Source organism: Primulina tabacum, chromosome 15 (genome assembly GCF_025594145.1).
Source record: "Primulina tabacum isolate GXHZ01 chromosome 15, ASM2559414v2, whole genome shotgun sequence".
In the NCBI taxonomy this organism is placed as follows: domain Eukaryota; kingdom Viridiplantae; phylum Streptophyta; class Magnoliopsida; order Lamiales; family Gesneriaceae; genus Primulina; species Primulina tabacum.
In genome coordinates this window covers 36,524,461-36,541,591 of record NC_134564.1, presented here as the reverse complement: position 1 = coordinate 36,541,591, position 17,131 = coordinate 36,524,461, and the positions used below count along the sequence as shown (strand labels likewise).

Here is a 17,131-nt window from a genome sequence, read left to right as displayed (position 1 = left end):
TAATATTTTAAAAACATTTTATTTTTCGAGCAAAACAAATATTTAAAAATTATAAGCAAAATCTTATAAATCGTTTTAAGTAATTATAAATGTAAGAATAATTTGTTTCACATAAAAAAAATTTGAATTCATTCTTATTCCTCATTTTCTATCACTTTGATGTATATAAGAGTAATTATTACAGATAAAATCAATTTAATATCATTTCAATTCTTTTGTAGTGTTCTCTCATGACACCAAATAATTATTTGGGTCTGTCATGCATAAAGTTTTACGGTTTGGCCCATTGACACTCACGTCAGTGCAATTCTCATTATATTCGCAATTAGGTTTGTATATGGTTTTGCACGGTACATCAAAATTATAAGAAATAAAAGTCTTGTCTTGGGTAACAAATATAACATTTGACCTGAAAAAATAGACTGTAAATCTTATTTCAAAATAAAATTTCAGTTTTCTTTAATTGATTTTAAAATTCATCAATGACTGAAAAACAAAAAAACATGCATTTTTTAATACTATTTAACGAAAATAAGGACATACATGTAAATTCACACAATTTACGTTATTCATGGATGTTAATTTACTCAAGTTAAAAATAAAGTTGTCACAGAAACTCATATGAAGCTGTTTCATGGGTCAATTTTGTGATGCATGTCTCCAATTCCGACCTGAATCATGAAAAAATATTGTTTTTCACTCTGAAAATGATTGGGTCGACCCGTATTAGGATATATACCAATGAAACTGTCTCACAGAAAACCTACTCAAAAATTGAAGAACTATAAAATTTTGAAAAATAGAGTAAAATTCATCTTTCTTCGATTTATTTTAAAATGCATTAACATTAGTTGATAAAAAAAATGTCGACTCATCTTAGAGCTATATCTACTTGATATCGTCTTACAGAAGATTTACTCAAAAATTGGATAACTATAAAATTTTGAACAAAAACGTAAACTTCATTTTTATTTTATTTATTTTAAAATTTATTAATTAATGAAAAATATAAATCAAACTAAAGGACATCCTAAAAAATAAAGATATAGTTCACACGATTTTAAATTTAAATGACGCTCTAAAAAAATGGTATCTAAATTTTTCATTCTAAAAAATGGTAACTAAATTTCATTTTTTTTCAATTTATTTTAGAGATAATTTAATAGCTATAAAAAAACAAACAAAAACATATATTTATTATTTTTATCATTTTGAAATTCATTATATATATAATTGTTTTTTAAAAATAGATTGCAAATTTCATCACAAAAAAATGGATTGATTGTATTTATATTGGTAGAAATTAGGGATGTAATCGAGTTGAGCCGAGCCGAACTCTTGAATGTTTGAGCTTGGTTCATTTATAAACGAGCCGAACTCGAGCTTTATTTAACGAATATATGCATGGCTCACGAGCTTATTCAAGCCTTTATCGAGCCTAAACAAGCTTAATAAATATGAATTATACATTTAATTTTCATTAAATTAATTAAAAATAATTATATATTTAAAGAAAAATATATTATTCTTATTAAAATTTGTAAATTTATTATAATAAATAAATTTAATAGATATTTCTATATATTTCATAAATAATATGCAAAATCAATAAATCAAATATCAAAACTATTATTTTTTCATCTAAAAGATTACTTATGAACTTACCAACGAACATGTTCACAAGCTAACGAGCCGAATACTGTAAAGCTTGAGCTTGGTTTGTTTATCTTAACGAGCCTCATTAAACGAGCTCAAACAAGCTTTATCGAATCGAGCTTCGAAAAGCTCACGAACGGTTTGGTTCGTTTACATCCCTAGTAGAAATAGATGTTTTATGCATTTATTTTTTGTTCATGTGTTTGTTATGTTCTCGTGACCTTATAAATATATGAGTTCCATTTGTGAGCTTACTATTATGACCTCGTGTTTTGCATTATGACATAGTTGATGGGGTTATTTTAGTCATTGTCCATGTTAAGGTTAACATGATTTAATTCATTTTAGTATTTATCATTCAATTGTATTTATGTTGGTAGAAATTGATGTCTTATGCATTTATTTTTTGTTCATGTGTTTGTTATGTTCTTGTGACCTTTAATATTACCTTTGTATTATGAGTTCCATTTGTGAGCTTACTATTATGACCTCGTGTTTTGCATTTTGACATAGTTGATGGGTTATTTTAGTCATTGTTCATGTTAATGTTAATATGATTCAATTCATTTTAGTAGTTATCATTCAATTGTATTTATGTTGGTAGAAATTGATGTTTTATTCATTTATTTTTTGTTCATGTGTTTGTTATGTTCTTGTAGCCTTTAGTTATTACCTTCGTATTTTTTTTTGTTCACGTGTTTATTATATTCTTGTGACATTTAATATTACCTCTGTATTCTTTTTCACCTGTTTTATCATTATTCTTTGCTTTTTTTTATTGTTTTTTCCATGCTTTCTTTTTCTTCTTTGCGACATTCGTTTTTTTGTTATTTTCACCTTGTTTTTTCCTCTTTGTAGCAATTGTTTTCTAGACATTGTCCATGATAAGTTAATAGGATTTAATTCTTTTAGTAATTATCATTCAATTGTATTTATGTTGGTAGAAATTGATGTCTTGCTTATTATATTCTTGTGACCTTTAGTATTACCTTTTGTGTACTTCATTTAAGCACATTGTTGTTTGGGCTTGATAAAATCCATTATTCTATTAATTTATATTCATTGTTCTTCCTTTATGAATTATATTTGGATGAAAAAATCTTTTATGGTTTGATAGAGTTGTTGTTATGTCATAATCATGTTGATTGAAAAGTTTGTCATATGAACAAGTGAACATATATGTTTATGGTCATGATGCTATTTTATCTATTGTGTTTTGGGTTGGGTCTGTCGGTTTGGCCTGCACCGCCAAACAGTTTAAGCGAGTTAGGTTGAAATTTTGTCGACTCATTTAAAGGTAAGCCTAAATGAGCTCCCACGAGTTTATATTAAATATTTATATATATAATATTATCGATTTTCAATCATGAATTCTTGATATAAAATAGAAAATATCATTTTGATTTCAAAATTGTGATGTTACTATCTTGTCCAAAAATTGTTGGTTGTTGAGATATTTTGGCAGTCACTCAAAATTGAGTGTCAAAGTTGACATTTGAGTTTTATTTTTGGATTCCTGACAATATATTCGTCAACATATTATTTTTAAAATGGAGTGCAAATGTCGTTCCAAAAAATGAAAGATAAATTCAAATGACACTCTAAAAAATGGTAGCTAAATTTTTCATTCTAAAATATGATAGCTAAATTTCATTTTTCTTCAATTTATTTTAGAAGTCATTAATAGCTATGAAAAATGTTCCAAAAAATGAAAGATGAATTTATATGACACTCTAAAAAATGGTAGCTAAATTTTTCATTCTAATTGAAATTCATTATATATATAAGTGTTTTTTAAAAATGGATTGCAAATTTCATCACAAAAAAAGGATTGAAAATTTTGTTTTTCTTCAATTTAGTTTAGATTCTTAATTAATAAATGAAAACAAAACACCAAAAGAGATAATTATTAATGAATATTCAACTCATATATTTATAGTGGTAATAGATTCATTAATTAATAAATGAAAACAAAACCACCAAAAAGATATGTATTAATGAATATTATTTAATGAAGATAAGGACATAGATGTAAATTCACAATTCAACTCATATATTTATAATAGATAATAGATATATAAGTGTTTTTTAAAAATGGATTGCAAATTTCATCACAAAAAAGGATTGAAAATTTTGTTTTTCTTCAATTTAGTTTAGATTCTTAATTAATAAATGAAAACAAAACAACAAAAGAGATATGTATTAATGAATATTCAACTCATATATTTATAGTGGTAATAGATTCATTAATTAATAAATGAAAACAAAACCACAAAAAAAATATGTATTAATGAATATTATTTAATGAAGATAAGGACATAGATGTAAATTCACAAATGAAAACAAAACCACCAAAAAGATATGTATTAATAAATATTATTTAATGAAGATAAGGACATAGATGTAAATTCACAATTCAACTCATATATATATATATATATATATATATATATATATATATATATCCTCGAGTTTTATTAAAATTCACTACATTTATTGATTGTGGAAAATAGTTTTATAGCGGTTTCGTTGTTCAAATTGTATTGTAGTAATCGCATGATATGCGTTGTCCTGACCTAACCTACAAAAAACAATTCTTTCAAATCATAAAATATTTTTTTTATAAGAGAATGTAATAATATATGCACACACATAAGTGTGAAAGTGACCATAATGCCTTAATCTCCGTTATTATTACATGCAGCCATGTCATGGTACGGTGGCCAGCTAGATTTCCTAATTAGGAAAGTGCTCAAAATACATGAATAATTGTAATTTAATTAGGATTTACGCACCAAAACGTAACTTGACTAATTAATTTGGAAGGACATAAGGTCCGAGTTTCAAACATTCAAGGCCATTGCCTATCAAAATATCATATTCCAAAGCTAAGAATTTCATCATATTTTTCCATGTGCATACATCTTTTCCAAACATATACATACGTAAGTACTTAGATATTAAAACCTAACAATAGAATACATAAATTTTGAAACCCGAGAATTGAAGCGCGCGCACACATATATAATAAATACATATATATTCAACATAAATAAACATATTAACACCTTAACTTCCAACCAAGCACATCCACACTAGGGATATGACAGTTTTCTTCGAACCCAACGAAAAATCCGATATCCGATCCAATAAAAGAGGATATGGAAGAGATTTTTTTATCTGATTAATAAATTAGTAATCGGGTATGAGGGTGAAGACAGATATTAAATATTCATACTCATATCCAACCCAAATACACAATTAAATTAATATATGTTAATATATATGTGTGTGTCTGTGTGATTTTTCGGATATGATGTTAATTATAATACGTTTTTATTAAATGATATTAGTTGGATGAAATGAATAAAATTATTACAATAGAGTTGATTTTTTTTAAGGATCAATTGTTTCTTATTTTGTTATTTCTTTTATAATGTTTAATTTGTTAATATTCATATTAGTTTTTGTTGTTTATTGTTCTCAATAATTTAATAAATATTCATAGTTTACATGAAATAATTCAAATTTGAGAAAATACAATTATATATGATAATAAGATATTTGAGTATAATGTGACAATGCATTCAATCATCTGATGCATATGAGGATGTAGATGAAATTGAATATCCAATTAGGATGATGATGTTAATGAATATAATAAATATGAATGAGAATAAAAGATATAAAATCTTATTCAAACTCGACTCATTATCATCCATAATCTACACACTAACGGGTGCATGTGCGAATATGAAAAATATCAGTTGCACTCCTTGCTTAGCCAATCAATATATATACACAAAAGTTGGGACATTCCAAATAATACTCCTACGTAAACAGTACTAGTTGTGGGTGGGGGACTAGCATCCTATCAGAAACTGCGGCATCTGCAGCTTTCATACCTGCATGCCATTCCCTTCCAATGGCTCGGAGACAAAAACATGAATTGAAAAAGAGAGAGAGAATGTTTTGTTGGTTTTCCAAATATCAAGGCGATAGATCTAGCTAGGAGAATGTTAGGACAGCCTTTTTCATTTAAAAATTCAAATATTCTATATATCATAGTACTATTATGGTTCAATCAAAGAATCATAACCTCCTTAGATTATTCCCACTTTGAATGCTTGTCCTTTTTTATCTTATCTTTTCTTCACATTGGTGTCCGCTCCCCACACACGATTTTTCTTGCATGTATATGAAAAATTGGCTAGCTCTTTATTTATTTTTTAAGCATAGTTTGAAATTGTTAATTTAACTATCTTGACAATTGGTTAAAGTTGGATATAGTCAGTCTTGATGTATTTAGAAACAATTAAACACGTAAATATTTCGAATTTTTACGATTTCTGTTTATCAGCCCACCGTGAAATTTGATATAAACCAACTTTTGTTATCAATTTAACTATTTAAAAAAAATTACATAAATAATTAATCAATGTATCTTCTCTCAAAGACTGCATTTGTAGATACTTTAAGAATCAATCACTTCTATCGATATTTGCTCTCTGTTTCAATGCCCAAAACAATGGTTGTAGAATACAATGGATATATATGGATCATGCATTTAGATTTTGCTAAACAAATCTCAAAAGTATTTAATCAAATATTCGGCGGATTAGGGCATCATGGATCCTTCCAAACACTAAATTCCAAGAACAATGTACAAAGAATTACTAGGAAAGATTAAAAGGTATTCAAAGAGAGGTATAATTAATAAGAAGACTTCAAATTGGTGGAAGGCAAACATGCATAATTATCAAAGTTTTGAAAAGGAGAAAGGGGAAAAAGAAAACTTGATGTGCACCCACTAAAAGTGGCACCATCTTCTTAGCAGAGGGACCTTCGAGGACACTCTCACATAGCATCAACACAACCTATTATTCTTCCAAACACACCCTTCCATGTACTAGATTTAAACATCTCTTTTGGATTTTTCTCCAAAACACTTTTCTCCTTTGCGCCTCTCTCCCCACTAACATTTTGCAAGATTGGCCTTTCATCTTCTTCCTCTTGGATTTTCTGCTTTTATTGCCGATTCTCCCCCTCTTTCTTTTCTTGAAATACCCAAACGATTTTAGTTTTTTCTTTTTGCTTTTCCCAAAGAGAACGACCCTTTAATCCCAACATCCTCAAACACTATATATATCAATGTGTAAAGTGAAAAAACCGTGCATCTGAAACTCAACAAATCAAACCAAACCCTAATGTTTTTTCTTTGATCTTACAGAAACATATCGATATCCTGGTAAAATGGTAACGGAAGCTGATCTTGGTAAAGGCACGGTCACTCTTTCCTCCATTGCGCTGCTTCAAGAAAGGTTTCGACAATTGGAAAAAATGAAAGAAATGAGACAAGAGAGAGAGCTCCTTAAGATATTATCAGAATCTGAAAGGTCATGCAGTCCACCCATGAAACACCACGAGCCACGCCCAAAAACATCATGTGTACGCTCCGAACTGATGTTTCTTCCTCCAAATCCACATTGCCAACTTTCTCTATCCCTCTGGCCTGACTCACAAATCAAGAAAACCGATTCCTGCCGTGGAATCGGTTCCCCCGCAAAAGTTATATCTAAATCTTGGTTTAATGATGCGGCACCCTTGGTTTGTTCTTCTGATGTGGATACTTCTCTTCGCCTGTAAAACGGCACTAAGTGCTCATCGCTTTTTTCTTTTTCTTTTGTACTCCCTTTTGTGGGGAAATTATAGCTATGTATGTTAAATCTCTATTATATATATATATTATGGTACTGCAGTTGTATAAGAATTAAACCTTCTCGCTGTTGAGGGTTGAACTTTTGGCGCATGCATGCATTAGCTTTAATATCTGTTTTCATGTTATAAGAAGTTGAAGCATTTTGACATATGATCACAATTGTGCAACACATGATCCTCTTCTTTTTCTTATAATTAAGAAACCTTATCATCTTATGTTGAAGTTTGTCTATCCTAACAGATCGATATATAAAAACTATATATATCGCAGATGTATCATAAACTGCGATTGAGTTAAATACGGATATGTAGTATTTGAAATTTTGGTTCGATTTCTGTAAACAAAAAAAAGTAGTAGTTACAGTTACGTTATACGATCAATGTTGATTCTGTCTTAACGCGCAGCGTATGAAATATTCAAAGTTGACCATACAACTATAAATCCATAATCGGTAGAACTTGGGGGATCTAGCACTTTGAATCACACCAGCCGGAACAGAATATTTAAGTACTTTGTTTTAACAATAAAGGAATCGTATAGTTTTTTCCCCAATAAAGGGGGCCGGAATATACTTTATAATCACATTTCGGCTTGTTATTTGATATTCGTGCAGGTTGCATTAGATTGCATTTGAACGAATGAATATGTGAAATAGGTTTTCTCTTTCTCTGTTACTTTGTTTAATTTTGAGCTCTGTTTTATTAGGTTTTCAAAGTTTGGTTTTGATATACTGATGATTAATTTTTTAATTGATGGTTTGACATAAAAAAAATGCCAATACAACATTAGATATTGCTGATGTAACATTGAAAAATGCTGATATGACATCGAATTATAAACTTATCAGATGTCACATAGACAATTGAACCAAAATAGACAAAAAATAAAAGTTAGTATACCAAAACTAAAACCAAAATTTGAAAAGTTAATATATAGATCAAAATCTAATATTGAACAAGTTAATGAACTAAAAAATTATTTTCCAAATGGATTTAATTGAAGGGATTTTGATACTTCTTTTAGTTTAAGTTAAAATTCATTAAAAATTAGTAATTATGCACACACGTTGTGTGTGTAAATTATAGTCATAATTTATATAAGATTATTTAAATTTTATTAAATGCTTAATTTTATGTTTAATTTAATAATAATTGACAGAAATTAGTGAAGGATCATAGTGCAATTTGAAGAGGTAATATTGAAAATAAGTTGCAATGATAATATTGAAAAAATGTTGGTGTAACGACAATTTTGAAAATAAAAGATGGTGTCCTCTAGGTGATTTAGTCTTTATATAATAATAATACAGAAGTACAGATTATTATTAATCATAAATGTGCTTAAATGAAATTAGATAAGATTTTAAATTTATTATTCCAAACATGTCAAAATGGACATGAAATCAAAATCCAAGATTTTAAATATTTCAATCCAAATACACTTTTAAATACACGAGCATGTAGAAGGGGCAAAGATTTGGATATATTAATAATAATGATATATTTAACATATACAATTATTTATGTTTCATAAATATTTCAATAAAAATAATTGATTATGCTAATTAATCTAACCGTATCCTATTCCATTTTTAAATAATATTAATTCACGCATGCATGTTTAAAAAAAAAAATTCCTAATTATTTTATAGTGTCAAGTTATATATACTACTTTAACAAAATTTATATCATGTTGTTTGATTGAAAAAATTCAATTATGTTTTAAAACCAATAAATATCAGTATTATTATATTAAATAATATATAAATTTTATGCATCAACAATAATACATATTACATAGAAAATTCACTAATATAAAATATATGTATCTAAATATGGGAAATAAAATTTTTTGTAATTAGTTTTATTTTTTATTTTGATCCACTAAATTTTTAAATTTTGGTTTGATACACTAACTTTGATTTTTTTCTTTCAATCATATTTTGTTTTAGTGTTGAAATAACATAAAAAATGTCGGTACAGTACCAAAAAATATTGACGTGACATCGAAAAATATTGACTTATCCAATGTCTAATAAAAAATATTAAAAATAAATATCGGTGTACACAAAACTAATCAAATACAAAATTGAATTAAAAATAATTATTTTCTCTTTTACGTTAACAAAGTGTTGGGAAAACTACTAGACAGGACCGGTTTGTCATCCCATCCCCGCCCCCAAATTGTATTATCGCCTACATCTCCACTTCTTTCGGGTTCTGAGTATCAGTTTCTAGTTTCGGGGGATCTCCGAACTTAACCCTTGGGATCAAATGTTCATCATCACTTCAAAAATAGTAATAAGACACGAACATGGCGGGTTTGGAAAACTCAAATTTATTCTTACCGTTATTATTATTATCGAGATGTATTAAAAAAGAGAATAATATTTTCATACTCACCCAAACTATTTGGACGGAACAAAATCTCCAAACCCGTTCCATTTGGAATTTCCCATCCGAAGAAAAATTGCTCTAAACAAGTGGGAACTTTTCGTTCACAAAAACGAAAGAGCTCGAGAAACAAAGTCAAATACAGACAGCAAAGTGGGTCCCGCCACTACCGGGAACTCACCATTCCGGTTATCATTATTTTCAACTTCCATGCTTTTGCTCCTCCTTCGATTGGTCCAAACGGTGGTAAAGCAAACTTTCAGGCTAGTCAGCGTTTATCCGTCGCATTAAACGTTACGGTTGAGCTAGGGTTTCGACGAGGGAAAGGGATAAATATCGAGTAAGTTTAATTTACTTTGAAGTCCTTCTAGTTTTCTCGTTTCAGGTATGGAGATGTATCCTTTCAGTGACATTTATATATTTGGTTTTTTTTTTTTTTGAATTTCATTTGTCGGCTTTAATCGTGTAATTTTAGCTTCTTAGTTTTGGATTTTTTGTAGTTTCTTATTTCTTACAGTGTTCTGTCGAGAAAGAATATATTTACCGTCCTGGTAATGTCATATTTAATCTGTTCTTCTTCGGGAATTTTGGCTACTGAAGCTTAATTCCTGGAAATATGCTTGATTGGTTGTAAAATTGGATTTTTAATCTCTGTTCAAGAAGTTATTTTTTAAAAAATAGTCCTTTGACTCATTTTTCCACAACTATTTCTTACGGTATACTTGATATGCCTTCAGGAGTTAGCTCGACTTATGATTTTAATGATTTTTTTAATGCTTTCAGAGATCTGTATCTAAAGTGAAGCTTCATATGAAAAAATGCTTCGTATGAAAAAATTCCTTCCTGTTGTTATTTGTACATGTCGAAGCTGTTGGTAACTGGTTATACTAGAACCGCGAGTCTTGGTAGTTCTTGAGTCAAGCTGTAATTTTATCATATCTTTCGATCTGTGTTTTCTTATTCCTCAGAGATCGTACTGGCCTGCCAATTCCATCTTTCCTATAAGATTGAGATTATTATTTTACATGAATATGTGAGTGAGAAGACACTGTTTGTCGTCGTTGGTGGTTAAGTGGTTTTTATTTGTTGTCACTTCATGTTAGCGAGGTTATTCTCGGATGGGAACATCTTCTGGTTCTCATTTCAATAACCAATCCTCGATGCTACCTCCTCGTCAACAGCTGCAACCTGGGGGAGTTCTGCAGACCTCTCTCTCCTTAGTTGCAACAGATGCATGTGGATCTCCAAATCTTCAGGAACACGGCTCTAATTATGGGTTAGTTCGTGATTCTCCGACAGAAAGTGCCAGTTCACGAGAAACCTGGCCCACGGCTGAGGCTTTGACAGCAAAGAAACTGGAGAAGGAAAAGGAAAGAGAGGATGGCTTTGCTGAGAACTCTGTCGTCCGGCATATTTCGAATGCAGATAAAATGTCTCTCCGGGATGTGGCCAGTGAAAGGATAGAAATCATAGCAGAAAAAATGCAAAACCTGCCAGACGAGTATTTAGACAAGTTTAAAAACGAACTTCGTGCTTTTCTGGAAGGGTTGGGTGGCTCTCAGCAAAGAGACGAATTTCTATTTCTGCAGAAGCTGGTCCAAAGTAGGGGTGATTTGACTGAGAAAAATCTGATTATGGCTCACAGGATTCAGCTAGAAATTCTGGTTTCTATGAAAACTGGAATCCAGGCATTTTTGCATCCAAGCCTCAGTCTATCTCAAGCTTCGCTGATGGACATTTTCTTGTACAAGAAGTGCAGAAACATAGCATGTGGAAGTGCACTACCAGCAGAGGATTGTGCATGTGAATTGTGTGCAAAGAGAAATGGTTTTTGCAACCTTTGCATGTGCGTAATCTGCCAAAAGTTTGATTTTGAGGTTAACACATGCCGCTGGATTGGGTGTGATCTGTGTTCTCACTGGACTCACACTGATTGTGCTATTCGAAATGGACAAATCGGCATGGGCCCTTGCGTGAAGAATGGAGGTAGTTCAGCAGAGATGCTTTTTAGATGCAGAGCTTGTAGTAGGACATCTGAGTTATTAGGGTGGGTGAAAGATGTATTCCAGCATTGTGCGCCGACGTGGGATTGGGATGCCTTAATTAGAGAACTGGACTTTGTAAGCAGAATTTTCCGTGGGAGTGAGGATTATAGGGGCAGGAAATTGTTCAGAAAGTGTGAGGAGCTCATTGAAAAATTGAGGAGTGGGGTAGCAGAACCTATGGCTTGTAAAGTAATCTTAATGTTCTTTCAAGGTAAGCTTTATTCACAAGGTTATATTGTGAGTTATGCTCGTTACTACATTTATATTTTATCTTTGTTGCCTGGTATTTGACGAACACAAAAACAGATGATCTAGGGCTTACTATACTGAGCTTGGTGAATCAAATTGTCAGTTGTTCATATCTTAATGTTGCACACTTGTCAAGGGTTTTTATATCAATCATTCTGTACATGGCTCTGGAGGATTTGTTTTTAAGAATGCGATATCAATATTTGGGATGAGAAATGGAAAATGAGGATTTTATTTTAAAGGGTGTCTACCTTTCCTTACATCGTTGACTCAAACGTGGCCCCTAGGAGGCCAATCGGAGACGGCAGAAACCACATCTATGATGTGATATTGTCGTTATTTAAAATTAGTTAACTACATCCTATTGCAGTATTGCTCAACTTTCCTTTGCAACCTGCAAAATCAATTCTGTTTTCTGCTTTTTATAGTTTGTCCAATTTCTTCAGTTAAGTACGTAAACATCAGAACAAATTAATCTCTTTTCAACTTCTTGAGATTCTCTGTGCATGTCCCCAGTGATGAAATTATTTACAAGGAGTTCCATGCTTCTGTTTCCTTTTGCATGATACTGGGAACACTAACTTCGGAGACTCACGCTTATTCTATGGAAAATTTGTTACCTTTACAGAGCTTGAGGCAGACCCCTTGAAGAATCAAGAGAATGAAGAAAGTGGCAGGATGATAACCCCACAGGAAGCATTCAACAGGATAGCAGACGTAGTGCAGGAAGCTGTTAAAAAGATGGAAAATGTCGCAGAAGAGAAACTGCGGATGGTGAAAAAAGCCCGCTTGGCTGTTGATGCGTGTGAGCAAGAGCTCAAGGATAAAGCCAGGGAAGTGGCAGCACTGAAGATGGAAAGGCAGAGAAAAAAGATTCAAATTGATGAGCTCGAAAATATTGTTAGGCTTAAACAGGCTGAGGCGGATATGTTCGAGCTTAAAGCCAATGAAGCTCGACGAGAAGCTGAGTGGCTTCAAAGAATTTCACTCGCCAAGAGCGAAAAGTCAGAGGAGGATTATACAAGTAGATACCTGAAGCAAAGAATGCATGAGGCAGAGGCTGAGAAACAATATTTGTTCGAAAAGATTAAGCTTCAGGAAAGTGCAAGGGCGTCACAGAGCAGTGCAGGAACAAGTGACCCTTCCCACATGATGTATAGCAAAATCCAGGATCTACTGAAGAACATGTACGACACTACTTCCAAGGCGGATGCACAGTCAAATGATCGTCACTCATTGGGTTCACTTCCTTGAGTTTCATCATTCTCCTTGCTGGACCTTTTGATTTCATGCATGGCATGAAAACTTCATTGTTAGTTATGTCTGTCAAACCTTTAGTCGCTGTGTTTCCTTGTAGATGAGTAAGCAAGCTCGCGAAAATGCTTGGATGCAAACGAATGTTCCCCATCTTACTGGATGCTATTTATGACCACCCTCTTATGTAAAGTGTGGTCACTATCATTTTTTCTTTAATTTGCAACTGTTATCAATGACACTCAGTGCTGGCATACATATGCATAGTTTCTTTTTTATGTTGAGTTGTGAACTGTTTGTGATGTGTGGGTTTATTATTGACTATATAATGAGAAGCTAATCGATTTAATGCATCTCCAACAAGCCATGATGTGATTGATGTCTTCGTCTCTGCTACGGGAATTTGACTGATGTTGGGGGAAAGGATGGTGCGGTGAATTTGAATCCGTAAAAAGGTGAGCCCATACAACAATGAAGAAGATGGCAAATTGATCCCCACTTTCAAAGTTTCACCAATTGTTTGATCACTCTGCGTCGTGATTTGGTGAATATAAAAGGCTAGAGCGGCCTATGACTTGTACTTAATTCATGGGACAAATTACGTTTTTGGTCCTGTAATTTGCACTTTTTTTTAATTATAGTCCTGCTATGAGACAATTTACGTTCTTAGTCCAGTAATTTATAATATTTTCCAATTTCAGTACTTTTCTCCCCAAAATTGAAATATTTCTCCGGAAATGCATAGCTGGCGGCCGGAATGCTGAGCTGCAATTTGAATTGGGGTTTTTGATTTTTGGTTGCCTTTTCAAAGTCCACGTAAGTAAATAATATAATAGAAAAAATAAAACTAAATCCACATCACTTTGAAAAATAAATCCACGAACATATTCCAAATTTTTTTTAGAAAAAGAGTACAACAATTATTTAAACATAAGAAATCAAACCCTATCCTTCTCCAAATCACGATACATTTCTCGTCCATTAACCAAATTCCCCCAAACCTCTAAATCTAGTGTTCTCGCAGAAGTTGGAAGATCACGCCGGTCCAGAATTAATTCGAAATAGGAAGATGTCTTCAGCGTATGAAACTGGTTCCATGTTCTGTAAGTGTGCGAAACGAGCGGTATTGCGAACTTCTTGGACAAATGATAACCCTGTTAGGAGGTTTCATGGCTGCATAGATTGGAAGGTGGTGTTGGTTTTGTTTCCTCTCATGTGTTTCTAAATTTTTACAGAAAGGTACTATAAATGTTCATTTCAATTTTGGTCTATTTTTTTTTTACAGAAGGGTGGCTGTGACTTTTTTGCTTGGGAGGATCCACCGATATGTTATAGAGCTATGAACATAATTCCAGGATTAAAACGGAAGATAAATGTGCTAGAAGAAGAAAATCGAAAAATGGCGAGGGAGAACACAACTTTGAAGTTGATTCTTGTGCTACCGTGGTTGATTTGGTTTGTTTTGTGGATGTTTTGATGGGTGATTTTGTTCACGCAGAAGATGAAGATTTTGAAGATTTTTATGTTTTGAAGATGCAAAGCTTCTACAATGTTTAGGAAATCTGCTTCTACCGTCACTTTGCTAACTTTCATGTGCTAATATGAAGCTTTTTAGATTTTATAGCAGTGTTGTAATCTATTTTGTTATTGTGAAGGTGAACATGTGATTAACATATTAAACTATGAATCAATGTATTATTGTTCTATGTATCAGTGCAAACATTTTCCTCATTGACAACCATTCAAAACCATGGTTCGATAATGTATCAGCAATGGAATGACTTTCTTTCAGATTGAGCCACTTTTCCAATTTCGTTTTTGTCTTCTCATCAGTTTTGTTACTCTCCCAGAAGGAATCATATAAAAATAATCCATGAAAATAAAAAACTTTCATATGAATTAATCATAACTGAAACTTGTTCATTCAATGCCAATGTTTCATTTCAATATCCATGAAATATACAAAACATGAAATGTACAAAATATTTGCCAAAAAGCAAACACTAACCAAAACAACCTCCAAATAAATGACACACAAAATGAGTTCAAATATCCAAAAACCATCTAATATTCTTCATGGGGCTGCAATATAAAAAGTAACCAAAAAGTTAACACTTCATTCGCTTTCACTTGTGAGGAGCCTTTTCTTTTTTCTTTTTTGTTGTCACGCCACTATCATTTTCAGATACCGAATTATTTAGGTTGGACATTGTCATGAATTTCTGCCCTCCTTCAAATGTGGTTGACTTTGAAAGCATGTGTGAACGATTGGTGCATGGTTTGACACTTTGTCTGTAGGTTCCTCCAACAAATGGTGCAGGTGCCCTTATATTGGCCATATTCGTGGGAATTTGACATTGTTTAAATTGTTTATACACAGATGGAGGAGCCAGAGACCTCGATGGATAAATTGATGTAGTTTTTTGAGCAATTGGTTGAGACATATTGTTGTATTTCCCCTGTGAAAAGTAGGTTTTTTAAATAAAATACAAATTGACTATTTTTTATTAAATACAATATTTGAAATACTAAACACAAAATAAAACATTAGCTTACACTATTATTGCCACGATAGATATTTGATTTCTTTGCCACATTTCCTCTGACAGTGTTGTCATCAAACGTCACATTGCTCCTCGTCTGAAACCACGTTAATGAGAAAAATTATTATAGAAAAATAATAAATGACACACATACCGGTAACTTGGATGATGGTTGACTTATAAGTTCTTCAGTTAGTTGGCTTAAAGGATGTTCTTGTGATTGTTTGATTTGTTCGGATTCCACTGGCCTTACTGGTTCAGTTCGAGTACAACCTTTTTTATTGTGACCCTCAATACCACAAATGCTACATGTCACTATTCGTTGTTGCCTCCTCATTTCATGATCATTTCTTTATGTCTTTGCTTTGCTTTTTCGTTTTTTCTTCATTGTTTCAATAGCTTCATCTCTTTCCATTCTTCTTGCTCGTTTGGGCCTTCCAACAGGTCTCCCAAAATTTGGTGGAAGTGCTGGAATAATTCCTGTTGGTTGCCATTCGCTCCTACCATTCAGTGGCATCACTGTACGGGCATATACTTGTTTGTATGTGGCTAAACTATAATATTTATGCACGTAATCTAAATAATTCAATCGTTGAGATAAAATAGCAGATAAAGCATGGTTGCATGGAATTCCACTCAAATCCCATTTCCTACAACCACATGTCCATTCTTTTAAGTCTACACTGTACTTACTCCCATCATAGCATGAAACTTGGTAATGAAAGTTATCTGCTTTAATTGGCATGCAATCCCCAGTCTTTGCCAAATTATTCTCGATTAGTTTTTTAATTCGAGGGCAAAACAATCCTTCCCACTTTTCTTCAGCCCTATCCCTGTTAACTTGCAGTTTTGTCATGAAGTATTCAACAAGCGATTCAAGCATTGACAATATGACCTTATCCCTCGCATCCAAAATACTGCTGTTAAAGGATTCACAACAATTATTCAATAAAAAGTCACATACAGAGTTGGTTGTGAAGTGTGACCTACTCCAATACATTGGTGGCTTGTCATTAAACCAATCAGCAGCGCTTGAATCAATATCTCTCATTTCTCCCATTTTTCTGCTGAAATCATTCACCGTTGTAGATGTGGCACATTTCCATAATGCATTTTTAAATGCTTCACCTCTAAAACCAGCCATTTTAAAATTTTCATGCAAGTGCCTAAGACAAAACCTATTGTTAGCCCCTGGGAATACTTCACTAAATGTTTGGATCAACCTTTTTTGCTTGTCAGACATGAATGTCCATTCATAATCCTTTTCAATAT

General features: G+C 32.0%; 2 protein-coding genes across 3 annotated transcripts; one reads left to right on the top strand and one right to left on the bottom strand.

The window, feature by feature from the left end:
* Window positions 1-9,851: 9,851 nt before the first annotated feature.
* LOC142526439 (OBERON-like protein) lies at window positions 9,852-13,594 on the top strand. Of its 2 annotated transcripts, XM_075630847.1 has the most exons (3): window positions 9,852-10,108; window positions 10,872-12,024; window positions 12,691-13,594. In XM_075630847.1, exons 2-3 carry the CDS (start codon window positions 10,887-10,889, stop codon window positions 13,314-13,316), a joined length of 1,764 nt encoding a protein of 587 aa, XP_075486962.1. In that variant the 5' UTR covers window positions 9,852-10,108; window positions 10,872-10,886; the 3' UTR covers window positions 13,317-13,594. The 2 variants fall into 2 exon arrangements, with proteins under 2 accessions (XP_075486962.1, XP_075486961.1); XM_075630846.1 differs by lacking the exon at window positions 9,852-10,108 and having other exon boundaries at window positions 10,348-12,024.
* A 2,617-nt stretch (window positions 13,595-16,211) lies between these two features.
* Window positions 16,212-17,003, bottom strand: LOC142526153 (uncharacterized). Its single transcript, XM_075630408.1, has one exon. It carries the CDS (start codon window positions 17,001-17,003, stop codon window positions 16,212-16,214), a length of 792 nt encoding a protein of 263 aa, XP_075486523.1.
* Between the last annotated feature and the right edge of the window lie 128 nt (window positions 17,004-17,131).

What these genes read in the sequence shown, in the direction of transcription:
- LOC142526153 (XM_075630408.1), bottom strand. Translation starts at nt 17,003, where the DNA reads ATGGCTGGTTTTAGAGGTGAAGCATTTAAAAATGCATTATGGAAATGT.
- LOC142526439 (XM_075630847.1), top strand. Translation starts at nt 10,887, where the DNA reads ATGGGAACATCTTCTGGTTCTCATTTCAATAACCAATCCTCGATGCTA. An exon ending in AATCTTAATGTTCTTTCAAG is followed by an intron (nt 12,025 to 12,690) that starts GTAAGCTTTATT and finishes TTACCTTTACAG; the next exon opens with AGCTTGAGGCAGACCCCTTG.